At 43.6% G+C, this 21449-nt stretch overlaps 1 protein-coding gene and 1 long non-coding RNA gene across 2 annotated transcripts in view; one reads left to right on the top strand and one right to left on the bottom strand.

Moving 5' to 3' along the window:
* TBL1X (transducin beta like 1 X-linked) overlaps positions 1-21449 on the bottom strand; it is a 215009-nt gene that overhangs the window by 41409 nt on the left and 152151 nt on the right. Inside the window, 3 exon segments of the mRNA XM_057495786.1 lie at positions 3135-3241; positions 13726-13763; positions 13877-13953. Coding sequence (XP_057351769.1) covers positions 3135-3192 — 58 coding nt within the window. The 5' untranslated portion in view covers positions 3193-3241; positions 13726-13763; positions 13877-13953.
* On the top strand, positions 5748-19465 carry LOC130681928 (uncharacterized). The gene is made up of 3 exons (XR_008995216.1): positions 5748-9266; positions 14336-14704; positions 17677-19465. It is a non-coding gene; the product is annotated as an uncharacterized LOC130681928 (long non-coding RNA).

The following is a 21449-nucleotide window of genomic DNA, read 5'->3' as shown; positions in this document are numbered from 1 at the left end:
TAGGCTGACAAGGTGCTCTCTACCATTGGTGGGAGCTCAATACATATTTGCTTGACCAAAACTTAAGAATATTGAGATAAACATATAAAACAACTCTGAAACGAATGCTTCACCATTAGGCATTTCTTCATCTGACTATGTCATTGGGGGTACTCCAATTCCCCCAGGTATTGGAAGGTTATACACAATCCTTAGAGCAAGACCAACAGTCTCTTTTTTCAATACCTACTGAACACTTGGGATTTTTCTTTAAGGACTCTGATAACTTAGGACAGGACTTTAGTAGACGTTACATAAAATCAACTTGATGAAAGTCTACATGTTGCTATGTCCCAAACTCTCCTTAGTTGCCTGGTTACAGAAACTTTATCAACGAATGGGAGACAAATGCACACAAACCCTAAAGAAGGAAGTCTGGCTTCTCTGGGGGAGGGACAGGGCTTGCCCTGGGGCCCCGGGTCCCAGGGACACACAGCCAAAGTAGGGTAACACACACGTTATTTATCCTCATGTGCCCAAACAGGATGACATTTCGGCCTGATGCAGTCACGTTTTGACTATATTTCTGCCTTCATCCCATCTCCGTAAGGGGGTGTTTCTGTAAGGAAAGAACCTCAAATATCATGGTGAAAAGTCGATGGGGGAGGGTTAGTATGTGGGCTGTTCACTTGGCGGCACCCCTGGGAATCTATCAGTTGTGCGCTAGAAGACCACCTGTCCGCTAAGGGAATCATGCCTCTGAGTTCTGAGGTTAAGGAATTATGGCAGTGATGGGTACTGGCCCAATTTGCAGGGGTGATGAAGGACATATTTTGTTTTATCAACTTTTTATACTATATTCTGGCAACAGTTCATGCAAACGATCTAATATATATGTAGAGAGCAGGTGCACTTTCCATGAATAATGGCAGCTGGGGTCCGAAGGGGCAGAGATCCAGGCTTGGACGGAGTGACATGTTTCTCTGTAACAGGTCACGTGGTTCAACGGACCTCCCCTGCCTCACTTCGATCCAGGATAGCCATTTTTCACAGGGAAGGCGAGGCCCCAATGGGGTAGATCACTTGTTCCAGGATCAGAGCTCAGGCCACCTGGTGAGGCTGCAGTGCCTGCCCATCTCAGCCTTCGGGCGGACTCTCCAGAGCCGGGACCCGGGCACCCACAAGCTGGTCCCCCTCCGTCCTCATCCATGTGTCTCTGGGAGGTGGGGGCTTGGGAATTGGTCTCCTTCCTGAAAATCCGACTTGCAGAGTATATACAAGATGATACCGCGTGCACAGAACTTAAAATACCTGCATAGCCAAGTGTCCGAGGTTGTGTTGCCTGCTCCGCATTCGTATGCTGTGGTCCTAACCCCCAGTACACCTCAGAACATGACTTTATGTAGAAATACAGATGTAATTATTTATAATGGAGAGCAGTGAGCCCTCATCCAATATGACTGTCTTTACAAAACAGAACTTGGACAAATTTGGCCACAGAGATTGAAGCGCACAGGGAGAACGCCAGTTGAGGGTGAAGGCAGGTATGGGGAACAGTGCACGTACGGGCTGGGCCAGGAGCGCCCGTGACAGCCAGCAAATGCCCAGGGGCTTGGGACTGACTCTCACGGCCTCAGAAGGCACCGACCCTGCCAACACCCAGCTTTCGCGCTTCTGTCCTCTAGAACCACGACGCGGTGTACTTGCGCTTGAGCCACCCCAGTGGCGCTTTGTTACAGCGGCTCTGGCTAGCTGGACACCAGTACTAAACACTGCTTAGGAAGACATCCTCGTGCAGTAAAGGCATGGGGATACAGAACCCCGAACCGGCGGGGGCGGCCCCTGAGGAGCACCAGCGTTCAACACAGGGGTCCCTACTGCCCCTGGAAAGGGTATATATCTCTTGAGTTGGGTGGCTGGTGGGTCCAAAGATTTTTTTTTCATTATGTCATTTTGTATGCCTCCAATGAAATATTTTAAAGTTTTAAAAGTTGAAAAGAAGTATTCACTTTAAAAACTAATAAAAAATTAATGCAGTTAATAAAAAAAGGAATTAAGGCTTCTTAAGAGTTTCAAAAAGCAGCTGTAATTCTCTACACTGCTTAGCTCGGCCCCACTGTTTGGGGCGCCCCCAGTGCTGCGCCACGGGGAAGTGAAGGCTCCGGAACATCAAGGACTCCCACTCATCTGTGACAAAGCCAGGCCAGACCCCGGGCTCTCTTCTAGCCCTTTCCCTGCTCCAAGGACAGCAGCCGCTACACACCAGGTCCATGTAGTCGACAGCGAACACACATTTGGCCCGTTCACCGTTTCCCATGAAGTAATGTCACGGTCATGATCAGAAGTGTCGAAAGACACTGGAAGTATTTCTACTTTGTGGAAAACTGCCTAGAGCCCATTCTTCAGGGTGATTTAGGAGCTCAATAAATCTCTGGTCCGAAATCTAACAGGTTCATATAAATATATATTTCACATGTATATACATACACACCATATACAGCTGACCCTCAAACAACACAGGGGTAAACGATGCTGACCCCCTGCGTAGTTGAAAATCTGAATATAACTTCTGACTCCCCAAAACCTAACTACAAATTGCCTGCTGTGGACCAGAAGCCTTACTGATAACCTAAACAATCAGTGAACACAGATTTTGTATGTTATGTATAATATATACTGTATTTGTACAATAAAACTAGAGGGAAAAAAGTGTTTTTAAAACCTGTCAAAGTCTCCAGAAGATTTTCCAACATAGTTATTGGGGGAAAAAAAAAACACATATAAGGGAACCCTTGCGGTCCAAACCTGTGTGATTCAAGGGTCAGCTGTGTGTACACCACAGATAAACACCAGCCCAAAGCGGCATCACTAAGGAGGAGACCAAGGGCCCGGATCGCACCCCACCCCTTCCCATGGCCATCACAACTGCTCTTGGTGTTAATTCCAGTCCGATTTCATCTGAACCTAACTATCGAGGGAAGAAAGAACACACTCCCTCGTCCCATCACAGGAGTGGAACAGCCCCACAGCCCTCCCTTCTCTCCTTGAACTCTCCTAAGAGTGTTTTTAGCCTTTCCTTCCCTACAGCCTGGTGTTTTGATGGATGGCAGACTGCCGGGCCCAAGATTACCCCCAACAGAAACCTGCTCTCTTACCTGACTCCTGCAGATAGCGATACACCAGGAAGTTCACCTCGTCACTGGTGATGCTCATCTTAGCCTTACCTCGCGGCAATGAGGTTTTAACGCAGCGGGGCCACCTTCTGTGGGAAAGGCAAGAGGAAAAAAGCACAAAGTTTTTGAAACAGTGCCTATATTTTTTTAACTGTGTTATTTTTAAGAAGACTAAAAAAACACCATCCATCATGGTGTCCCTATGAAGGCAATTAATGCTTCATTTGTGCTATATTTTGTGATCAAGTGATTACATACAATTTGTTAATTATATATATATATATATATATATATATATATATATATATATATATATATATATAAACACACATCCAGGTGAAATGTTTCCCCTGCAAAAAAAGCATTGGTGTACCTTATAGCATTGGGATAGGGTCAGATACAAACCACACCAATGAAGACAAATTCAGGGGCAACAGAAAATGAAAACAAAAACCAACTTTTTATTCAACACAGGCACAAGTGCGTTAGGATCACAACGCCCTCGGTAACGGGCATGCATGGGCCGGAAGCACACTTCCACACTCTCTGGATGAGACAGCAAGTGCTTCTGCAGACAGGTTACTGAGAAGACCTGTAGTTATGGCAACACCCCAGAAGGTCACCACATGGCCCACATTGTGCCTGCTGCTGTGGAGAAGTGATTAATCACAATGCCTTTCACTCACAGAAGTTTACATGGTAACTGGACGGTCGCTCTACCTATAGGGTTACCTAACACAGCCCTGAGAAGGAAGATGAGTATCGTGATGGGCTGCGCAGATGTCTGTGTCACCTTGACGCTACTTGTACAAGACGCCAGGTCTCCAGAAGCTGGAGCGTAGGAGAGAGAACCCCCCAACCCCACCCCCGACCGTTTGCATTTTGCCACAGAGATACTGCATCAGTATCAGCCTGACTGAGACCCGGACGTACAAGGCAGGTGGTGACTGCAGGTGTGGGGGGGGGACACGATGAAAACTGCAGGAGCCACGTAGAGAGAGCTTCCTCACAACCACCCCGGTGGGAAATATGAGCAAGCAGCCCAGAGAACAGATGCCCATCAAACAGAAATGTCTGGGCGGACCAGGGCTCCCACATCAACCCGGAAAAGGCCAAGAAAGGCCAGGACCTCTTGCACTGATGTCACTTACACCAAGCATTTTAGGATGTCTGCAAAGGGTTTTCAGAGTCCCTGTCACACATTTTCAGGCTTTTAAAAAAATTGTTAGCTAAATGTTTTTTTTGTTTTGTTTTATTTTGTTTTTGGTATCATTAATCTACAATTACATGAACAACATTATGTTTACTAGACGCCCCCCCATCACCAAGTCCCCCCCACATACCCCATTACAGTCACTGTTCATCAGCGTAGTAAGATGCTGTAGAATCACTACTTGTCTTCTCTGTGTTGTACGGCCCTCCCCATGCACCCCCCCACATTGCACATGCTAAACATAATGCCCCCTTTCTTTTTCCCCACCCTTGTCCCTCCCTACCCACCCATCCTCCCCAGTCCCTTTCCCTTTGGTAACTGTCAGTCCATTCTTGGGTTCTGTGATTCTGCTGCTGTTTTGTTCCTTCAGTTTTTTTCTTTGTTCTTATACTCCACAGATGAGTGAAATCATTTGATACTTGTCTTTCTCCGCCTGGCTTATTTCACTGAGCATAATACCCTCCAGCTCCATCCATGTTGTTGCAAATGGTAGGTTTTGTTTTCTTCTTATGGATGAATAATATTCCATTGTGTATATGTACCACATCTTCATTATCCATTTATCTACTGATAGACACTTAGGTTGCTTCCATTTCTTGGCTATTGTAAATAGTGCTGCGATAAACATAGGGGTGCATATGCTTTTTTCAAACTGGGCTGCTGCATTCTTAGGGTAAATTCCTAGAAGTGGAATTCCTGGCTCAAATGGTATTTCTATTTTTAGTTTTTTGAGGAACCTCCATACTGCTTTCCAGAATGGTTCAACTAATTTACATTCTCACCAGCAGTGTAGGAGGGTTCCCCTTTCTCCACATCCTCGCCAGCATTTGTTGTTGTTTGTCTTTTGGATGGTGGCAATCCTTACTGGTGTGAGGTGATATCTCATTGTGGTTTTAATTTGCATTTCTCTGATGATTAGCGATGTGCAGCAACTTTTCATGTTCCTGTTGGCCATCTGAATTTCTTCCTTGGAGAAGTGTCTGTTTAGATCCTGTGCCCATTTTTTAACTGGATTATTTGCTTTTTGTTTGTTGAGGTGCATGAGCTCTTTATATATTTTGGCTGTCACCCCTTATCGGATCTGTCATTTATGAATATATTCCCCCATACTGTAGGATGCCTTTTTGTTCTATTGGTGGTGTCCTTTGTTGTACAGAAGCTTTTCAGCTTGATATAGTCCCACTTGTTCATTTTTGCTTTTGTTTCCCTTGCCCGGGGAGATATGTTCATGAAGAAGTCGCTCATGTTTATGTCCAAGAGATTTTTGCCTATGTTTTTTTCTAAGAGTTTTACGGTTTTGTAACTTACATTCAGGTCTCTGATCCATTTCGAATTTACTTTTGTGTATGGGATTAGACAGTGATCCAGTTTCATTCTCTTACATGTAGCTGTCCAGTTTTGCCAGCACCATCTCTTGAAGAGACTGTCGTTTCCCCATTGTATGTCCATGACTCCTTTATCGTATATTAATTGACCATATATGTTTGGGTTAATGTCTGGAGTCTCTATTCTGTTCCACTGGTCTGTGGCTCTGTTCTTGTGCCAGTACCAAACTGTCTTGATTACTGTGGCTTTGTAGTAGAGCTTGAAGTTGGGGAGCGAGATCCCCCCCACTTTATTCTTCCTTCTCAGGATTGCTTTGGCTATTCGGGGTCTTTGGTGTTTCCATATGAATTTTAGAACTATTTGTTCCAGTTCGTTGAAGAATGCTGTTGGTAATTTGATAGGGATTGCATCGAATCTGTATATTGCTTTGGGCAGGATGGCCATTTTGATGATATTAATTCTTCCTAGCCAAGAGTATGGGATGAGTTTCCATTTGTTAGTGACCTCTTTAATTTCTCTTAAGAGTGTCTTGTAGTTTTCAGGGTATAGGTCTTTCACTTCCTTGGTTAGGTTTATTACTAGGTATTTTATTCTTTTTGATGCAATTGTGAATGGAATTGTTTTCCTGATTTCTCTTTCTGCTAGTTCATCGTTAGTGTATAGGAAAGCAACAGATTTCTGTGTATCAATATTGTATCCTGCAACTTTGCTGAATTCAGATATTAGTTCTAGTAGTTTTGGAGCGGAGTCTTTAGGGTTTTTTAAGTACAATATCATGTCATCTGCAAATAGTGACAGTTTGACTTCTTCTTTACCAATCTGGATTCCTTGTGTTTCTTTGTTTTGTCTGATTGCCGTGGCTAGGACCTCCAGTACCACGTTGAATAACAGTGGGGATGGTGGGCATCCCTGTCTTGTTCCTGATCTTAGGTGAAAAGCTTTCAGCTTCTTGCTGTTAAGTATGATTTTTCAGGCATTTTTGTTGGTGGCAAAACTTCTAGCATTAAATGAAGAAGTTTTTATTTCTTTAGAAAAGAAGACCAAAGGGGATAAAGATTGAGACCTTTGAAATGAGAGCTCAGGAACAGCACATGCAAAACGTGGTAATTTATCTGCCTTGAGACACGGTGTGATCGCAATACTAGCACGGCTCTCACTCCTCCGGAGAACTTCCAGTTGTCGTTATCCATGCATGTATTATTTCCAGTGCACTCTTCTTAGGAAAGGAGCTCTGTGAGAAGAAAGGGAAGCCCTCGCACTGGACAGCCCATTGCCTACACAGTGTATGGGCGTACGGGGGGCCCTGCTCTGTATTCGCCGAAATCCCGCTGCAGATGAAAATATAACATTGGCATTACTCTAGTTTTTTCATGCTTTATGAATGTGATGTATGAGGAAAAAAACAGAAAACATCACCGAGTACCCACTTGTCCAAGGAGTGTTGGCAATACCAAGGATTTAACAAATTCACACACACACAGACACTCCTCGCCTTTAAGCTGCTTAGTAAGACATCCACACAAATAACGAAATACTCCAATAGGTAACTCCCCACATATGCCCCAAGGAACTATGAGGTATGGCAGAGTTCCAAGGAAGGCCAATTCACGGAAGAGAGGGAAGCTTTAGAAGAGGGAGAAGGTCACTTCCTGACTGATGGAGACAAGATTCAGGGGGAAGAGTGAGGCCAGAAAGCTCTACAGGAGCTGTGTGTATAAGTCTGTGTGGGGGCTACTGTAGAAAACTGGTTCTGACCTTTAATGATGTACCCAATGCTCCCCTGGGCCCAGGGATGGAAGGCTGCCCTTGTAATAAGGTCCAAAGTGAACTGCCATCACTGTCACCATCACTGTCTCCTTCGTGGGGGGACGTCAGCCTGCAGCCTCTACAATGTGCGAGGAACGATTTATGGGCACATGATGTAGAGTGTGACATGCCTGTGCTGGCTGTTATCAACTTAGGGGGAGATGCGGGATTTGGGGGTCTGGTGGCTGGAAGCCAAGCAGCCTGATCCCCAATCACATCTCCATCCCCTTCCAGCTCTGGATCAGAGGGACACTATGTGACTCAGTCCTCGCCTCTCAGACCGAGGACAGCCACAGTCCCACACTGGGAGCACGGCTGTGGTGTTGTGAGTGCTTTGACATCAATTCTCATCCAGCCTAGGCACCCGGCCAGAGAAGGCCCGCCCTCAGCCCACCACACAGAGCAGTTGGTCAGCCAGTCCTGAACCTGCAGGTGCTGCTAAAAAGCCCAGCAAAGAAGGCACTGCCTGGAGACAGTGTCCAGAACAGCACGGTTCAGGCTCAAGTTCTTGGCTCTGCCACTGGTGGCTGCAACCTGCCTGGGTCTAGAGAAAGTGAGAGCTTCTGCAGCAGAGGGGGATCCTTCTTGGCCTGAACAGCAGGAGAAAGCAAGCATATGGGTTCTTAATCAGTGCCACCGGTGTCTATTTTCTTGCCTGACCGGGTTGTGATCAGAGACCCTTCAATTAGGCCGCTCTGAGGTCTCTGGAGTTGTGATCCTGCAGAATGGTTAGACCTGCCCCCGCAGCGCCGGCCCCCCACCCTCCACTGTCTAAGGGGCAGCAGGTGAGCGTGAGTGGCCAGCATCTGGCAGTGGCCCTGCTGAAGGTAAACACTCCAACTTACATCATAATTTGGGGTGAAAGCTGTCAAGAAGCTGAAGGGAAAATTATTTATAGGATTTCTTTTCACGATTTAATATCAGAGTAGCAAAAGCTCCTATTAATCCTGGTTCCCTTCACAAAATAGTCGAAGACTTGGTCCCAAGACCAATGTCTGAGGGTCTTATTTTAGTTCACAGTTACAGTATTTAATGTGCTGTCACTGTCTGGGAAGGGAAAGAAATGTCCCCCAACAGCAGAATCTTACTGCTATTTAATTGCCTCAAGAGACGTAAGAGCTCTCTCTAGAGATGGAGACCACAGGAGACCTCCAGAGCGCAGGCTGGTGGTACTGACAGAGAACGGCACTGAGTGTCCTGCCCGTCTGCGCACAGGGAACTAAGCTCCCGCTGATTAAAGGGAGGGAAACACGGTGCGGACCTGACACCATTTGAGGGCGGTGTTTTCTTTCCACGATCTGCCCCAATATGAAATACTCTCCTAAAATCGTTTAAAGCAGCCCTTGTTTCTCCAGGGACGGAAGCAAGTTTGTGTCATTTCTTGTTTCTGCTCTGAGCCTGCTGGCGTTGACCCTGCAAGAACCTTCAGGACAAAGCTCAGGTCCTTGGCATTTGTTTCCAGGCACACTGAGGACCGAGAGCCAGAGCCGCTGGGAGATCTGCTCGGAATTATGTCAGCATGAAAAGGCACTTGGCTCTGTGCTTCTCCAGGATGTGAACAAATTCTCTGCCAGCCTGAATACAGCAGGGCTTACGCCCCCAGCCTCTTTCTCCAGAATGGTTCTCTTCTTCCAACATGAGCTGAGTTCATTTTTATTTCACCATCAGTGGTCAATTCAAGACGAAAATTTTAATGCATGCATTAGCACCAACATAGCCTCCTTTTCTACCATCTGGCTGGGGACCTGCTTACTTTGGAGATGAAACAGGTTCATTTCTCTAAGTCTGCCTATCTCTTTCTCCTATGCAATTAAGCCAGTATGTGCCTGCTGAAACATGCTGTCCAATGACAGAATGATGAAATAAATTACAGCATCTATAGTTTGATTCCAACCATAGGAAAATACACACACAGAAAAGGCTGGAACTGAAATGCATGAAAATAGTAACAGTGGTTTCATCTCGATTGCTATCTTCCACAGACTTATATCTTCATTTTTGAATGACTTTGTGTGTATTAGTCTATGGTAAGTAAAAAAATTCCCTTCAATGATAAGATTTTTCACTAAATATTACAGTTATATTTATTTACTTGGAGTAAAACAGTCCAAAAATATAAGTACAATCAAAGAACTATTATTTTATTAGCAGAGCCCTAACAGCACCACCCCCATTTAAATATGGGAATAAACCAGCAGGCAAACATGCAGACCTTAATGGAAAGGACTGGGGAAAATGTTCACAATATAGAGATATGTGAAAAAAGTAGGTTTCAAGATGGCATGTGCACGAAGCTCCATTTTGCTTTGTAAACACACACACACACACACACACACACACACACAGAAATGGAAGATGCCCTCCAATTTGTCGTAGGCCTGACTCCAGGGGTAGGATCGTGCTGGACATATATCTGCATGTGTGGGTGTGTGCTTTTCTGTATTTGCCCCTGTGAACACGAACTGTTTTCATATTCATTAAAATATAATTAAAACCTGGCAATGTCTTCAGAAATAATCAGTGTGAGAGCAACTCAGCACTCCTAAAAAGGAAATGAGGCAGAGAGGAGAGTATCTTTTGTTAGGAAAATAATGCTGCTCTTCACAGAGTAACAACATCTCCAGGGTAAGGCTTTCAGAAAGGGTCCTTTCTGTGCCTGGCCGCACTTCTGGGTTAATTAATGGCTGGATGAGGCCTTCATCCAAAGCCCACGTGCACCTCACTGGGAGATGCTGATGTGGCAGGAAAGGAGACCAGCCCTGGAGTTAACACCAAAACACTCCGTGCTCCTCCCAAGGCCTCCCAAGTGGCCATGGGGCCTCTTTCCAACGCTCTGTACTTGTCACCCTAAGCCCTCTGCACATCTTCTCAGCCTGCCCACGAGGCAGACTCAGAAACAAGCCTTCCTCATAATGCTGAAGCTAGTAACAGCAAACCACTGCTTAGAAGTCTCCACCACCAGTCAGACGATGAACATTAAGACAAACGGCACAATTTTCCTTTAACATTTCTTCTCCCCTCTACATAGTGAAATGCAAATTCCCATCCCCAAGATATCACAGCATACTGTCTTGGGAGCCTATGACAGCTATTGCATCCACATACCAGTAATTTTCTAATGACTTTGGTCTTTAGGCTAACGCTTCCATTTAGTTTGTAAGTTAATTTACAGTTTTAATTATCTCTAAGACCAAGAGGCTGGAAACAGACTCTCCATAATGAGCACTAGGCCTTCAAACAAATTTCAGGAATGTACATGGGTTGGTCATGAAGCCTCTAAAACACTGTGATTTGTACCCACATATGCAGGATTTATTTTGACCTTGATGATTCTCTTTCCTTAGGCTGAGTCATAAGCGAGGTCATATACTCGTTTCTCACATATAATGTGGTCTCTGTTTGAAGAATCCACCCAGGGGCTTTCTCTGTAGACAGAAAGGCAGGCGATGCCTCATGCACTGAGGTGGCTTGGATCTCAGAAGTCTTGGTGTTACAGCATTTTTTGATGTGTCAATTTAAATGAATGACAACACAAAAATATTTTTTAAAGACAAACACTCCAAGCACTGTGAGCCAAGCTATTCGACAAGACTCTAATATCTTCACGTTTATGTCAGCAAACATAGGAATAGCATTTATTAATCAAACGGTCAGCAGATTAAATTTCCATGGCCCCAACACTGATAGGATTTAAAATATAAAATCAAATACCGACAGCATCAGTGAGTCGGGTTTGTCAGTCAGGGTAGCACAGACCTTTGGGGACCTAATAAATCTTCCCTATGAGGCTGCCCTGGGCACTGGAGGGGGCCGAGCAGCACCCTTGGGCTCCACCCACTAGATGCCAGGAGCACCTCTCTGAGAACCCCCAAGTTAGGGTGGTTTCCCAGGTCCAGAGCCACCCTCTGTACATGCAGGAAGGCCCTCAGGTCCCCGAGCCTTGCCTCCCTGACCATCTGCAGTGCCTGCAGTAAGCACCCACAACTTGGGTCCTGTCTTAGCCAGACCACAGACCTCGCACAGCTGCCCTTCCAGGGGTCCTCCACCTCAGAAGGCAAAGTCAGAAAAGGCAGCAACAGACCACCCGGTCGGCACACTGCGGCCTCCAGGCTAACCCCCACCTGTGGCTTCCTTTTGTAAAGCCTGTGAGCTACAAAGGCTTTTTACATTTTTAAATGGCTGAAAAGAAAATCAAAAGAATCCAATTTTGTGACCCATGAAATTGATACACCATTCAAATTTTCAGTGTCCATAAATAAAGTTTTATTGGCACTTAGCCATGTTCGCTCATTCACTGTAGGATCCACAGCTGCTTTCACACCAGAAGAGCAGAGGTGAGGGATTTCAACAGACAACACCTGGCCCACAAAGCCTAAGCTACTTACTCACTCTCTGGCCCTTGACAGAGAACATAAGCTCCCCAACACCCCCAATCCCCTGCTCTCTGTCTTCTCAACTCTGGCGAAGATTTCCCCATTTCTACATGAGGGAACAATGGCCTTGCCCCTTCCTGGCTTGAAAGCTTCCTGCCTGGTAACTACAATGTGGATGCTCCCTGTGAACACATGAACTACTTTAAAATTGACAGTCAAGAAAATACCACCGCCACAGTCTGCTGGGAATGGCTTCCAAAGGAGGGGACGTGTTCAAACTGGCAGGTCTAGGGGAAACAGGTATTAGCCCTCACTTTCTGATGCACAGAGCCCAATACTGAGGGGAGAGGGCACGTGCTTTCCCGATGACTCCCGGTGTTACTGACGATGCGCCAGAGATGCTGTGGTAGGTAACTACCAGAGTGCGATTTCCCACCATGATTCCAAACGACCCTGTTACATGTCCAAGCTGCATAATGAGTTATCAAAGGCTACAGAAAAATCCAAAGTCCCCTATCTATAAAGCTAAACTCCAATGCCTCAGAGAGCAGGACGCAATTCAATTCAACGGAGGCTTATGTTCCCTCAGTACTGAATTAATGCCCACTCAAAACACTGAGCAACTGACCTCCTCTTCCATCTTCCCTCTAACACTTGGAATATGCTTCTACGGTATTTTGAAAAATACTCACTGATGGCACGCAGCCACTCTAGAAAAGTCTGATGGTTCTTCAAAGTGTTAAACAGAATTACCATTTGACCTAGCAATTCTACTCCAGGTATATACCCAAGAAAAATGAAGATGCACATCTGCACAAAAATGTTCACTGCAGCATTACTCATAACAACCAAAAGGCAGATACACCCAAACGTCCATCAATTGATGACTGGATAAAGAAAAGGTGGCATATCCATACAATGGAATGTAAGTCAGCCATAAAAAAAAAGATTCATGCTAAACATGGCTGAACCTTGAAGTCATGCTAAGTTAAAGCCAGTCATGAACTCAACTTCATTAACATTTTATAAATTTTTGTTTTATTAACGACACTTCAAATGTTTAAGTAAACTATTAAAGTCTTCTACATGCTTACTTTGTGAAAACAATCTTTGTATATTTGGTTAAAAAAAAAAAAACCTCAGTAAGATCCTAGTTTAGTTAAATTTAGGTCTATCATTTTAGTTCTGTTTGGTTCTTTTAAAACAATGAAGCAAAAATCTTCCCTAAATTTCCATCTGTATGTTTTTAAAATTACAAAAGTTCTGTATTTTTTTCTCAAAAACAAAACAAAATAAAACAAAAAGGAAATACTAAAATAAAAGACTAAAATCCCATCTACCAAAAGGCAATGTTACAGAACTTATTCTTGGTAGCAGGGGGCTGTCCATCTGTTTTAGTTTGGGATGTGGGCTCCAATGCCTACGTACCCATGATTGTTTGGTTTGCTCTTCTGGGTACCTTACTCATCTCAGTAGATAGATGAAGAGTAATCTATGTATTTTTCTAATAACTTTCAAGGTTAACTACCAGATCAATCTGCAAAGAGATACGAATCATATTAAGAAACCAACAGAGCACAGAATTATGATAGGAAACCAAATAAAATCTATACTCATGTACCCAATTATAATTAATCTTTCAGCTTAATTTTAACTCACAATTGAAGAGTGAATTGATTTTAGTTGAAAAGAGGGATTGATTTTAGAAGGAGGCATCCTCTCCCGGTAAGACCCAGAAAAGTTTGCAATAGCTGGTTCAGAAGCCAAAACTCTTAGAAGGCAATAAAAGGCCGATTCATCATGTAGAGTTGACTATATATAGCCCATAATGATTTAAAGATGCTGTATCTATTACCTTCAGTTTCAGCAAGGAGAAAGGCCTACGACTTCCTCCTGAAAAAACATTTTAAAACAGAACATGTTCAGTTTTGGCAAAACACAGTTCTTCTCAAACAGATCTCGGTAGAAGGACAAAGATCCAGGGGCGGGGTGGTGGGGGGTCTTACCTTTATAGTGACTTCATGTGTGGACCTTTGGACCAGTCAGCATCCGACCATACAGACTGCCAAGTGTCTGCCAAGACCTGATGGGGTGAGAAACAGGGACATTTGAACATAAACAAACAACCACTTTAAAATTCCTCGGGAATTATTCCTGCTAACCTCTCTTCCAATCGATGTTTTCTCTTTATAGTCAATGACATTGTTTTCTCTTTCATCCCAACTGAAACTTAACACATTTTACTGTTTCATAATTTCCATCTTAAACTTTAACCCACACTATGTAGTTCCATGTGCAAAGTGAAAAAAGGAGCAGTTAAAACGGCCAGTTGGCATTATTATATGTGTAGAAATTCTGCAAGGGAAGACTCTTAAAGTAAATACATTTAATTTTACCTCACATATTGCTGCTACTATCATTTAATGATAATTAATGCCCATTTGAAATATCTTTCTTTGCCTTAGGGGCTGTATCAGAGGCAACCGATGAATCCAACTGTACACACCCTTAAGAAACTTTCTGCCCATCGCTGGAGCTAACATTTTCGATGATCGTGGCATGCATGTTTGTGTGCATATACTTACTATACACCCACTCTCTAATGTTGTGCTCATAAAAACAGAGCAACATTAGAACCTTTTTTTCCTCCTCTGGCTTCCCTAAAATAAAGCAGAAGAAAGGCACTGATGAACGTTTCCATCCATTTCCATTTCACAGAGGTGCCGTCATTTGCACTGATTTCTAAAGAAGCCAGACTTACAGCCGCTAAGATCATCCTCTACATCAGAAACTTGTTGCTATTTTCCAGTCCGTGTAAAATAAACACGAAGCAAGTCAATTAGCATTTACTTAATGATATTTACCTTCTTGATAAAATTTCTTTGGCTGGGAATGATCCAACCTCCTGCAGTTAAAATTATCTACTATCATTGACAAACTAAAGAATGAAGGAATTAAATGCCACCATTTTCTCTAAATTCTTGTTCAGCAGTCTTAAGTGATAATAAAAAGGTGCCGGGTTTAATGTAATTCAAACCCACAAGCGAAGCTATGAATGAAGGTTTACTTATTAGTGAATTTATATAGAATCTCATGAAATGTTTTAAGGAAATTCAAGTAAATTATTCCCAAGTCATGTTTATAGTTACAATCTTCAAAGAAAGGACAGCAAAAAGATTCCACACGCAGGTTCATACACATTACACTACATTTTTAAAAAACACCATAAGGATATGTAAGATGAATAACCTGGGCAACTACAAAAAAAAAAGAATCTGCCGGTGAAGAAAAATGAGACAAAATTCCTGTACAACTCTTTGAATAGAAATTAAAGGGCAGCAGCAGGGTCAAATAGACATAAGAGAATACTTATTTGCTTATAAAACTTAAAAAATTTCATTATGAAAAGATTTCTGTAGTAGAGATGAAACGGCAATGCTCATTACAGTAACCTAAAGCAGAGAGCACATTTCTGTTTTCAGGACCGGGTTGTAAATTACCAGGCAGAAAAATAAACAGCCTTCTGATGAAATTGCTAAATGCCATATACAGTCTCAAAATATGAGCAGATGTCACCACAATGGGCCCCAAACTGCTTGGAAATTAAGACACTAAAATCCATAATAATTCAACATGTAACTAATATATAAATAACTCTTATTACAAGCTGTTCAGAAATGAGCTTTAGAATCAAATTCTTATTCTTTGGGCCAATACAGATGGTAACTCACAAACTAGAGTCCTGGAATTAAGATTATCTTTTATATATGTTGTTAAACTTGGTAAGTGTAATTAGTATCATCTGTGCGTGATAAATGCACAAAAAGGGGGAAATATGACTTTAGTTAATGATGTTCTGGTTATGCAACATGTCAGCATTAATTGGTTTATTACTAGAAACCATCAATTAAAACGAGAACTTTCATTGCTGGTTTTGACATTACTGGTACCCAAGTAGAACCACTATCAATAAACAGTGCTGGCAAAAAGTTCACGTATCCCAAAATATTTGGTGTGAAATGCAAATGATTTAAACAAATGCAATACATTCTTTACTCTCAAAGATTAGAAATAGAAAAAGGACTCTAAATTTTCTGGTTGCTCTCTCTCTGCATGGCAGGCATAGACATAGACTACCAGTCCTTCCATGTAGGAGGCACAAAGCCCTTAGAGCATTCAGTGTTGTACAACTGCCCCCTCTGTCAAGTCCCAAAACAATTCTTCCAGTCCAAAAGGAATCCTGGTACGCCTTAAGCAGCTGATCCATCCATCAGTCGAAAGCATTTGGCTCATGACCTTAGGGCTGTTGTGAGCAGTGCTGCTGTGTACATCTGTGGACAAGCATGCGTTTGCACCTCTTTTCCATCTCGTGGGGGGACTACCTTTCTCCTACTTTGCTGAAGCCTCCCCTTCTAAGACTGCAAGGTGGAAACAGGGCAGGCGGAGAAGGCCAAGCTGCAGCGGGCTGGGATCTGGGAACACAGGGACCCGGGGACAGGAGCTACAGTCTAGGTCTGCAGGCAGGCAGTCTGTGCGGGAGGGAGCCAGGGAGCCAGCCAGGCAAAGAGCTACACCTGGCGGATGACCGAAGCCAGTGCTCTGCACAGCATGCACAAGATGAAGAGTGCGCCGTTTCCGTGCTGGGAGCACACCAAACCACTCCGAATACTCCTCAAAATGGAGCAGGCCACCGGAGAAACTGGAGTTTTGTGTTTTGTTCTGCCTTTGGCCCTGGTTTTCATTCTAACCACACACACCCCTCCACCCTGGACCAGTTTAGCACCAGTTCTGAGTTTGGATTTGTTCACACTTCTGGTCAGGTTCATCAGGACCACCTGCACTGACACTGGCTGTCCATGTACCTTCTCACGCTGCAATCTGACCATAACCCGAGTACGTGATCCCTAACGAAAGCATGCAATTAGCATCGTGTGCCCATGCTTTAACACAGTGGTTCTCATGGGGATGACTCTGCCCTCTGCCCCAGGGGCTTTTAGGCATTGTCTGGAGAATTTCTGGCTGTCACAACGGGAAGAGGGGGATGCCACCGGCACTGTGAGTTGATGCCAGCAAACATCCTATTCACCTCACAGGACAGCCTCCCCACAAGACTGACCTGCTCCAAAATGCTAAAACGTCAAGGCTGAGAAACTTGATTTTCATAGAACAGATTTCAGAATCACTAAGTTCATCTCGTCATACCTCTGCCTGATTTTTATTGTGACAGATCAGATGGTGAAATAAGCCTGGCACACAGTCTTAGATTCAGCAAAAACCATCTCGGGAATATCTTCATAGACTGTCATAATGCTTCCTTCATGGTCGCCCAGCTTATACAACAGAAAAAATAGTCCATATGGATCACTAAGCCAAAGTGAGAAACATAGTTTTTTAATTAAAGTATCCTTGATACACAATCTTATGACGGTTTCACATGAGCAACATTGTGGTATCAACATTCACCCATATTATCAAGTCCTTAGCCGCCCTACTGCAGTCACTGTCCATCAGCTCGGTAAGATGCTATAGTCATTGTCTCCTCTGTGCTGTACTGCCTTCCCCGTGACCTACCTCTATTGTGAGTGGGAATTACAGTGCCCCTTAATCTCTTTCTCCCTCCCTCCCCACCCCTCCCCTTTGGTAACCACTAAGTCCCTTCTCAGAGTCTGTGAATCCACTGCTATTTGACAAACATACATTTTTACTGATCACAAATTAAATGCTTAACTTCATAAATATGGATTCTATCTCTTAATAAACAGATTCAAATTTGTGTAGTAAAATCCCTTTAATTGCTCATAGAGAGGCCAGCCTGGAGCAGAACTGAGGTCTCCTGCCATGAGCACCCTATGCTGGCCACGTGCAGGAGGCACCGTGGAAGTGGGCCTGCTGGCCCCAGTGACACCCTCGCAATGGCGGCTGCAGCTGACATCTTCAAGGCAACTGCAGAGATGGCAGCCAGAATCACCCCGCCACGTCACACCAGTGTTCCTGCCCTCAGATTTGAACACACTGTGAAGGACGGTGGGAAGCACACCCGGGGCAGGGGCCTCTTCAGCACATGCCTCTGTATGACTACCCATAAGGCTGGCACGAGGATGCACAGAGGGGCTTCCAGGACACCCAGGACCAAACGAACAGTCTACGTGAGCAGGCGAGTGTTGGCCATACTGTCCAGAGCGATGGGCTCTTCCAGGGGGAGAGCATGCATTTGGTACGTACCCCTGAACAAGGCTTCCGCACTCCAACAGGATGGCTAACACAGGGCTGAATGAGTCACTAAAAAATAACAACAGTTAACACGTAATTTGCACCTATTGTCTGCCTGGCCTGATTCTGTGTGCTTCCAACTCATGTAATCCTTTTAACAAACAAAGAATCCTACCTAACAGAATCTCACCATGTGCTTCCACTGATGTACCCCAGGTACCCCACACACAATGTGGCTCACATACAATAAATCATCGCTCTCCTGTCACGATGTTCTCACAGCTCGGAGTCGTAGGCAGCAGGAATTTTGGAGCCACCTTCTCCTAGGTATGCTCACGTTCCCACGGATGATGGATAAATGACTCTATGTGCATTCAGTATGCTATGCTTTGCCCCACTCTCCCCCATTTCCCTCTAAAAGGCTTTTCAGCAGCACGCTGACAATCGAAAGACAATTTTCTGATTGACTTTGAATACATCAGTCACGAGACAGTCCAATAAATTGAGCTTTTGCTGGGGCAAGACTATTCGCCCAGAGAACCTGAAAACCAATGTGTGTTTTTTCCTAGACTCTGGAAGCCTGAAATCTAAAGTTGACAGCACTTGGCTAAAATGAAGGCACGAGTGTGCCAAAATGGTAATGACTTATAAAAATAAATGTTACTTTTAATATTATAATAATGTCAAGAAATAGGGCAGCTCTAGATAAACCCTCATCCAATGGGAATTAAAATTAGGCCATCATTCTCATATCTCTTCGGACTCACCAAACTAGGAAAATGGGTGCTCGCGAGGTGAAAAGTCACAATGCGTTCGTTCATTATTTCCTCAGATCTTAGCATCTCATCTTTTTAAAAAAATTCACTTTTGGAAAACTATGTATTTAAATGAATTATTTTTTGCCACTGTAGTAGATGAGTGCCTTTCTCTGATTGTATGTAAACCTAAAGAGACAATGAAGGGGATCCATTTCCTTTTGAAGTTATATTTATGACAAAGAAGATATGGTTTGTACTGTTTTCTTAATGATAAAAAAAACTAGTGTTGTACACAGATTACAAGGGCCTAACCTTTAATGTTCTTTAAAAATAAGGATGTATGTTTTAAACGTATCAGAAAGCTATAAATTAAAAACAAAGGACATCTTAAATATTTTTCTTTCAAAAACAATCTGCATGGTTAAATGATAATATGTATCGTCTAATGTCTATAGAAAAAATTAAGTTAGAATGCTGTTTGGAGTTAATTCTTCAGCGCTGGTAGCTCTGGGTGGTAATCAATTTGCCCTGAGTGTGCGTTAACTTGTCAATGGATCATTATGGTACAAACGTGAGAGAAAGAGTTGGGTAAAATTTTTTACCTGTACTTGAGATGGGAAAAACGGCGCCTAGCCTCACACTTGCTGCTCATAGTTGCCTGCTCACAAGCTAATGTTTACGTACTCTACACATTACCAGGGAAATATCCAAGAGGTTTCCGGGCAGCCCAGTTCTCTATGCTCCACGGCGCCAATATGGAGCTACACACAGACAAAATGATAAGCTTGATTTTCATCGTTTCCCAAACTAGGTTTACTGTTCATTTTGGTGTTTATGAAACACCAGTTATTAGGGATGTTAACCTGTGTTCCTTAAAGCGTAGCTTCACAGATCAAAGAAGTTTGGGAAATTCTAAGTTATAAAAGGTAAAACAGATATCCATAAAGCTGAACAAAACCCCAAGTGGGGTGAACACCAGTGGAAACTCCAACAAGCTGCAAACAACTTCCTGAAAATCAGCTATAAAAGAAACTCTTAAAAGCAGCCAGAGAAAAAACTACACCCAGAGGGGAAAAGATACCAAAAACCACAAACTTTTTGTCAAAAAAATGACGCAAGCCAAAAGACAATGGAAAGAAATCTTCCAAGAGCTACAAGAACGTTTCAACCTAACTTAAGTCTACAGTCAGACGTACATAACAGCTTTCAGAATTGAAGGCAAAATAAAGATGTCTCCAGACAAACAAACGCAGTGAGAATTCATTGCCAGGAGACCAGTCTTACAAGAAATATTAATGGAAGCTCGTTAAGGGCGAGAAGAATGAGCTCAGATGGAAATCTGGATTTATACAAAGGAAAGAAGAGTGGCAGGAAGGGTAAACACAGGGGTACATACAAAAATATGTTGTTTTAAAATGTCTTTATAGCTGAGTGCTCAATGCAAAATTAACAATGGTGTATTACTGTGTGTTTTTTTTTTTAACATACACAAAAGCAAAATGTATGATCACAGCAGTACAAAGAACTAGGGACAGAGGAAGAGAAGTACCTTGTCGTTCTTATACATGACGTCGTATTCACTGTATTCAAATGTAGACTGTGGTGAGCTAAAGATGCATACCGTGAACATTACAGTGGCACTTACAGGGGTATAGTGGGTAAGCTAATGGTAAAGTAGAATCATAAAACATTCTCAACTTGGGCAAACATATGCAGAAACAGAAGAAAAAAAGGAACAGAATGGTCCAAACAGAAAACATAGCTAGTGGTCAATGGTGTAACAACTCTTATTAATGAGCTGAGACTAAGAAACGGATAAAAAGCAAGACAAACAAATCATGCCTTCTGACCCATCAACTGCAAATAAACAAATATTCTATGAATATATATTATATATATTGATCATACATTATTGATAGGTATTATGTCTGAATATACGTGTTCGGTTCAACTTCTCCTCCTTTGGGATTTCTTCCACTTCTTACCTGTTAGGGAGTCGGGGGGAGAGTTTCACGAGTGAAGAAAACATCAGAGAGGAAATGCAAGCCAGACGTGATTCCTGGCCACGGAGAAGGCCAGCGAGCCTTTAGTAAGGGGTTCAGGGGTGAAGGTAAGGGACACTGCGAGCCTGTCTGTTGGGAGGGACAGGAGGGAGCCAGACGGTCAACCCACTGCAGCTGCAGCCAGCTGCTCACTGAAGACCCGCCCGGTGATTGGGAAGGAGGACACTGAGAAGTTCTTGCAGACCCGTGCAAGCTGAAGAAAGGCGCTGACCGGGGAGGTGACTCGGATGGATGGGTGGCATGAAGTTCCCTGCCCTCCTGCGGATGCTGACCTGTAGCCCCTGCTAGCTTCTCATGTAAGGCTCAGCCTGAGAGACTGTTCCCTGAGAAGCCGTAAAACAGTGGCCCTGCAGCCCCTGGTACTATATCCCAAGTACAACCGCCCTGTTCTGTCAAGTGCCTCTTCTCTATCATGACTATATCCTGCTGTTTTTTTTGAAACAGAGAAAAACGATGGTGTTTTGCATCTGATGAAAACATGCATGAGCCACACATTTTAGTAAATGGTGGTCCATATTATGGGCACCTTACACGCAGAAGGACACACA

This window comes from Manis pentadactyla, chromosome X, assembly GCF_030020395.1.
Source record: "Manis pentadactyla isolate mManPen7 chromosome X, mManPen7.hap1, whole genome shotgun sequence".
NCBI classification, from domain to species: domain Eukaryota; kingdom Metazoa; phylum Chordata; class Mammalia; order Pholidota; family Manidae; genus Manis; species Manis pentadactyla.
The sequence above is the reverse complement of the archived record's forward strand: the minus strand, read 5'-3'. Positions and strand labels throughout refer to the sequence as shown.